We start from the raw sequence: 7,001 nt of genomic DNA, 5'->3' as shown, positions 1-7,001 counted from the left end.
TCTTATTTCCTGTGATGCCAAGTGACATACAAACTGAGCTCTGCCATCTAAGACCAGGGCTAAGCTATGCCGCAGTTAATAGAGGTCTGGTGTTGGACATGTTTGGAGGCCAACATCCCCCCATGTTAAAAGAAGTAGCGTATTTTAGTGTGTGCCCATTAGCAAAGGTTGGTTGTTGGTTTTATTTGTTTTTATTTTGTCTTGTAACTAAGGATAATTCTGAATCAACTTTTTTTTAGGAGCTGTAGTCTTCAAAAAAGACAGGTTTTTTTTATGTCTACCATACTGCAGCTTTGCTGGCATGAAACCAGGAAAGATGGCACACTTTGTTTCCTGCTAGCTCTAATCAGCCCAGGGAGCTTACACCACCACTTGCTCCAGCTTTGCTCAGTGTGGCAGTGATGTCTTTTTGGGGTGGTAACACTCAGGGTGCACAGTCAGTGCAGTTTAAGATGTAAAGGTGTAAAGTGAGGCCCATGACAGCTTGAAGGATTGTGTGGGGCTCTATCAGCCAGACCCTATCTGAGTGCAAACAAAAAAAATGTTGTTGACAGACAACTTTCATAAATTGCTTTGCTGAGTGTCAACTTCACTTTATAGCACATTGTCACATGCCAGCGCTGACACTTGTGGCATAACTTGCTGGCACAGTATGGCATGCTTGTCGCGCTGGTAACTTTTTCCGCATTTTTTTTTTCCCTAGTAAATCCCTGATGGTCCAAACTGGAGCCATGTTATCAGGTTTTGTCTTTGATGCATAGGTGAGAGAGCTGCATAGCATTTACAGCCAGAATAGTGCTGGCATCACAATTAAAATACAGACTAGGGTGAAACAAAATGAATGTTTTCAATGTACCCATATTTCTGTGCTGTGAAGTGTTTTCTGCTGGTTCTTCCATAGCAGTACCTGTTATTCAAAGGGCAGAGGTTTGCAGCAGACTTAGCCAGCAGTTACTATGGGCTAGGTGAGAGGAAAACTCCTTCTTTTTTATCATTTACTTTCCTTAGCCATTTCTGTGCTAGGTGTTTGCCCAGTGCCATGCCAACATAGCCACGCAGGGAGTTTGTCCTGCTACTATCACATGTGGGCTAAAGGGTTGTAGTCACTATATTAAAATGAGTTACAAAGCCCCCTAAATGGTGGTGGCATGTGTGGCTGAAGAAAGAAACAAGAAACATCACTGGTCAAGACTTGACACTGAGCAGTGATGGAGAGAAGCAATGAAAGACTGTAAGAACGGTACCCAGGTGTGCCATGGATGCTCTCTTCTGCAGTTGGTGCTGGCTTTCCCTCCAGGAGGGCAGCTGAGAGAGGCAGTGGTTCAGCGCTTAAACTGTGGACAGGGTGCTTGGTGGCCTGGTTAGTTCAGAGACCTGGTAGCTCAACATGTTGCTCTTGAGGCTCTACTTCTTTGAAGGTACATCTCTCCATCAAGTAAGCAGCCCCCCCGGACCCCTTAATTCGGGGTGCTTTCTACTTCGTGAGGGGGCTGAAATGTAGGCAATGGACTGTATCAGATGCGGTATGTTTCCAGCCTGAACACATATGACTGACCTTTCCCCAATGCTGTAGGACTGGGGGCTCTGAGTGGGGTAGGAGTCAATCCAACATGACTGGGAGCTCCAGATAAACCTCAGTGCTTGCTGTTGGCACACAGGCACCTGAGCCCTCTGTGTCCCTATAGCATGCAAGGGTGCTCACAGTGCAGCATTAGGCAGCAGAGCCATGGCAAAAGGCTCTATTTCAAAGTTTCAGCTTTTCAAAACACAAAAGGACATGCTTGAAATTCATTCCTTCATGCTGATCCTGGGAGTCTTCCATAACCTTGAAATTTGGCGCTCTCCTTATCTTTTCCTGCTTGTTCTGTACCTGTACAGAGCCAGACACTGGCACATGCTGTGGGGCTGAAGGGTCCTGGGTCAGCAGCCCCTTCACAGGGAGCATCACAGCCGGCCCAGGCACTACCCATCATCTCCTGCAGCCAACAGCAGCTCCACAGCTGAGGCATGGCTGTGGTAACAAAGAAGTCTCAAGAATTAAGGTGGTATTATCTGGTACTTTATGTATGGCTGTAATTTATGAATGACAAAAACAATCCTGCCTGGCTTGTAACAGCAAGGCTTGAGGCTGTTCTCCTTGCTAATGTGCTGTTCTGACCTGTTACCCCTTTCCCTTGGGCTTATTCGTTTTGCTCTTTACCTCCCACAGGAGCTAGATCCACACCCTGAGCAGCAAGACCTTCCAGGAGCCACAGCCAGGGCAGTGCCTGTTTTCATAACAGCAACTCTATCACCGCTACGACTTGCTGCTCCTGCCTGCTGGCTCTGGGTGCTGTGAGAGGTCAGGGGTTGAAGTTAATGTGTGTGGGCAGAGAAAGGGCATCTGCTTGCATTGCCCTGCTTCAGTACCCACCCACCGTGGGATCAAGGGTGTGTAGTTCACCGCTGACCTCCAAACTACAGAGAGCACCAGACAAGGAGAGATTTGCAAATTGCTTCTAATGCCCTAGTTGGTGCAGGTGGGTTCAGCACATCCCTCACCCCATCACCCTCTTCCTTGCCTCTCCCCAGCTGTGCATTTGTTACCTCTGAAGTGCTTCTGCAGCATCTGCAGCTCTGGTGCTCACGAGACATACCCGTACCCATGCGGCTGCAGCATCTCTGGGGTTCTCATCCCATTACAGCTTGGCTGTGGTAAGGCTTTGGATTAGAGAGGTTTGTAGTCTCGGCTTCGAACATGTGTAAAATGAGATGTGTGCGTCGCCTTAATGCATAGGGAGAGCGTGTCTGCTGGAAGGAAACAGCAGCATCTCCTCGCCCTGGCACAGATGGAAAGGCACAAACCACCCACATTCCCCTGTAGCTGCCCCCTCCTCTGCACACCCCACCTACTGCCTCCCCACACCCCTCTTCCCATTTCTGAAATCCCTCCCACCCCTCACACAGCACAGGCCTCTCTGTTTCCATCTGACAGCAAGGATTTCAGTAGCATTTCTTGCTCTGGTTTGTATTTTAGAGCAAGCAGCCATCCCTCCTTTTCTTTATCTTCTAACTCTTCCCTAGTAAGTATGATCACTTCATCCTGCGAGACCTGAAAACCCATTCCTGAAATTCCCCTGGCAACTAATACAGTAAAACAAGCCTATAAATATAAATAATTATGATTAAAAGGCATAAAATGCCAGACTTGGGTCAAACATGCTCACACGGTGACACTAGCAACAAATAACTACACAGTGTTTGAATGTAGATGGAAAAAGCTGAATACAGAGTAGCTAGTTTGTTGCCCATAACTGTCAGACTCCTAATTCGGACAGGCCATATTTTATTGATAGCAGAGCAAACACAGTCATCATCCATCCCTACCTTTCCTGCTTTGTGAAAAATCCCATCCATCCCCAGGGAAGCAGGGATGGAAAAAACAGTGGTGTAAACGTGAGGTGAAAGTATAAGACAGAAAGCACAGTCCCAGGCTGTTTCCCATGTGTTTCTCACACATCATATGCTAAGTTCAATTTTCTAAAACCTTTTTTTTATTTTTAAAGGTAACATCTTTATTATTATTATTATATTTATTAGTTGTTATTATTATTATGCAGAGATGAGATTTTTTCCCCCTTTGATCACAGAGCAAACAGTTTGCTTTTGAAAATGTTAATGGAGTCCTGATTTAAAACATATTTTTCTTCACTTTTTTTTTTTTTGGTTGTTGTTTTTGTTTTTTAAAACATTGCAACAGGCAGGATCTGGGGTTCGATTTCCTCGTCCTACACAAAGAAAGATTCTGGAGTTCGGACTCCTAGCCACTACCAGTAGGTCCTGCCTTGCTCAGTCGTCGTCGTCTCAGTGTGGTTTCGCCAGGTGGGGTGGGTAGGTGGGTGGGAGGGGAGGAGTTGGAAGAAGGGAGGGTATTTGTCAGCTATGTCGAGTCTTGGTTAACAACTTTGCCTCCATTCATGGTTGGTGTCCCTGAACTTTTTCTTGAGCGTCCTTGTTTTTCTCCAATTTCATGCAGCGATGGCTCTCTGTACATGCACACTGCAAACAGAAAAGACACCCGTTAACAGCCCTGAAACCCCAGACATTAGTGACACTACGAATTACTTCTTTGCATATGAAGCTGAAATTCCAGCCCCAATCCAATCACACCACAGTTACAGGAACCTCAGCGACCCAGCAGCAGATCCTCTTACTGAGAAGGATCTGTTACCTGCCCTTGCTGCCAGTCAGATCCTCCTTCTGTCTCTGGATCCTTCCAAAGGCACAGACAGAAACAGGGGATTTCTCACAGGTAAGTCTTTCTACGTTTTCTGTGCTTTACTGTTTTTTCTTGTTATATTCATATATTTAAAAGAAACATTCCAGCTCATAGGACTGTGTATTGTCTCTAGATGCTGATTATCATCTAATAACAGATCCAAGAATTACGCCGTCCCCAGTCCTTAACCTCTAATAAGAAGCCCTTGAGAGTCTTGAATCCAAACTATGCTTACATATGAGCCATCCAAGCCTTCTGGGTGTTAAGCTCTGGATCTGGAAGTGGTGTCTCAAGCCCATTTGGCTCTTTTGGCCAAGAGCTGAGGTCTGCTCTCAGCACTTCTTTTTCCCCTGTAAATCAGCTAGCCAAGGCCATGAGCAGGCACATGGGGCTGAGTTCAGAACAGCAAGCCGGGAGCCATCCCAGCTCTGCTGGCAGCACCTGAGAACAGGACAGAGGGCACCTTCTCTCCAGACCCTGGGTAAGCTATGTGTGCCCTATAAAAATGCACTTGCTGGAGCCCAGACAGCCTGAGAAGGCAATGTCTGTCCAAGGCATGGCACATCCCCATGTTCTGTGCAGCATAAAGCATTTATCCAACTCACCATGTGGACTAAGTCCTCATGGCTGTCCTTGGGCTGCGTGAGGCGTGCCAGAGTGGGGCACGCGCTGAGCGGCTCACACCGAAGGGAGCATCTCCGATGAGCTCATCGCAAATGTGGTGGGGTGTAGATGTGACTGAAATAGTGAGGCATCTCAAGGGCAGGCACACTGGAGCTGAGAACCTGAGGTACGTCCAGACTGCAAATGTTATGCCCAGATCTTTGCAAAAATTAGGATAGAAAGAAATGATTGTGTACTGCAAAAAGCTGTCACAAAGGAATGGCAGAGAGCTCAAACAGAGGCGATAGAGCCCATCAGGTTTTGGTTCCGGGTAATCAACAACAACAAAATTTCAAAAATTATTTGAAGAAGTGAAAAAAGTACCCCATGTATAAAAAGGCAATGTAAGCACTTATATTTATAACCTTCTCTGATTTGCAAATAAATCCTGGCAATTAGAAGCAAGCTGCAAATGACATTATTGCTCTGCATTTTACTCCTAGCTAGATAAACAGTTCTAGCAGTATGCAACAATACAGGACAGAGATAAAGTGCAGTCAACTGTGTATTAATAGGAGGGATATTGCATGGAATATATGAGCAGTGAAAAAATATTACTTTTCCCATAGAGCATTTTTCATGCAAGGCTTTCAAAGCAGTTAAAACACACACACGCTAGCAGGGCTTCCCAGCCTGGCTGCAAGGCAGGTACTGCTCTGCAAACCGTTACTGCTACTGGAGCCATTTTTTGATGAAAATGAGTACAAAGAGAAAATTAATGACTTGTCCCATAGGTCTGGGCCAGGATGAGCAATGCCAGGACTGCCCATCAGACTGCCAATGCTGTCTGCACGCTGCAAGGAGAGTGTACAGCACAGCAGCAACAAGAGGGCTCTTGCATCCCCTTTCAGGGTGCGCATCACTTCTGTGACCAACCTTACTCTCTGATGTGGTGTTTGCCTAGCAGGGTTCAGTATTTGTGCTGGCATTGCCCCAGTGCCCCCAACATTCCACACACAAAGTTCTGCCTCAAGTGCAGTGTGGTCTGCACCCTGACCTCTCTGGTTCCAAGCTGGAGCAGGAGGGGCATCCATGTGCTCTTCCCCAGCCACCTGCACGTACTAAGCTCATCTCACCCACATCCATCCCCATTAGCCCACTGGCCTGGGCCAGATACCTTAACCACAAGAAGCCTGAGCAAAGCTCAGAACAGCAACACCACAGCACATTGCCTTTCCTCATCTCCCTGCCTCTCACCATGGCCTTTGGGCAAAAGCATTAAACTGCTAACAAGGCTCACAGGGTAATGAATATAAATCAGGTCATGGAAGTAAACAACATTTGCAGTTAAAAATTAAGAAGACCCTGCACCTAGCAAGCAAATAGGGCAGGAATTCTAAGTTTATCTTCCAGTCTAGTGCATGATACAAGTAGTGACATGGGGCATGGCTGGCGGCTGCTCACATTGTGCTTTTCAGACAGAGCTGTCAAAGCCTCTACGAGACAGGCTGTGCCAACAGACCATGCCAGAAAAACTGTAGCAGCATAGGACAAGCATATTTTTGGGATTTAGACACCCCTACAATATCAGTGAATGCCATATTTATACAGCACCATGCACAAGACAATGCCCGGATAATATCCTACACAAGAGACTTGTGGCCATCGCGCAGCGGTGGCTGCAAACCCACGCGCACCCCGACACGGAGGGGGGTGCACACACGGACACATGGGTGTGTGCACACAGCCTGGAGCTCCAGGGACAGTGGGACATGTTGTGCCACACAGGCTCTTGGATTTCAGTTTGTTACTCCTTGTACTGAGGGAGCTTGAGTGTGACTCACACTGAGATGTTAGTCATGGACCAGGCAAGGGGGGATATTTGCAAATGGACTGTTTGTGTGTCCAGATCTTCCCAGCTTTAAAGTAACACCTTTGTGGTTCAGGACTAGCAGAGTCACCGACAGGCCTGTCTGAGGTACTTGTGCGCGTGTGAAGACACACCGGCTGTCACCTGCATCAAGGTAAACCAGCAGCAGTGTGACAGCATGCCCAGACACTTGGGAGGTCTGCTGGTGCACAGAGCACAAGGCAGCTTTGGAAGGATGAGCAGTGTGGCTAGAACAAGGCTCCCCTCCCT

The 7,001-nt window shown here is 47.2% G+C and overlaps 1 protein-coding gene across 1 annotated transcript in view; it reads right to left on the bottom strand.

Annotated features, from left to right (window-relative positions):
* Positions 1 to 3,688: 3,688 nt before the first annotated feature.
* The window catches only part of FGF12 (fibroblast growth factor 12), a 79,109-nt gene continuing 75,796 nt past the window's right edge, over positions 3,689 to 7,001 (bottom strand). The window contains exon 4 of the mRNA XM_010160146.1: positions 3,689 to 4,038. Within this exon, the coding sequence (XP_010158448.1) occupies positions 3,920 to 4,038 (119 nt within the window). The 3' untranslated portion in view covers positions 3,689 to 3,919. The remainder of the gene's footprint in view (positions 4,039 to 7,001) is intronic.

This window comes from Eurypyga helias, unplaced genomic scaffold (assembly GCF_000690775.1).
Source record: "Eurypyga helias isolate BGI_N326 unplaced genomic scaffold, ASM69077v1 scaffold5141, whole genome shotgun sequence".
Taxonomy (NCBI): domain Eukaryota; kingdom Metazoa; phylum Chordata; class Aves; order Eurypygiformes; family Eurypygidae; genus Eurypyga; species Eurypyga helias.
Note: the sequence above shows the minus strand (reverse complement) of the source record. Positions and strands in the feature narration are given on the sequence as shown.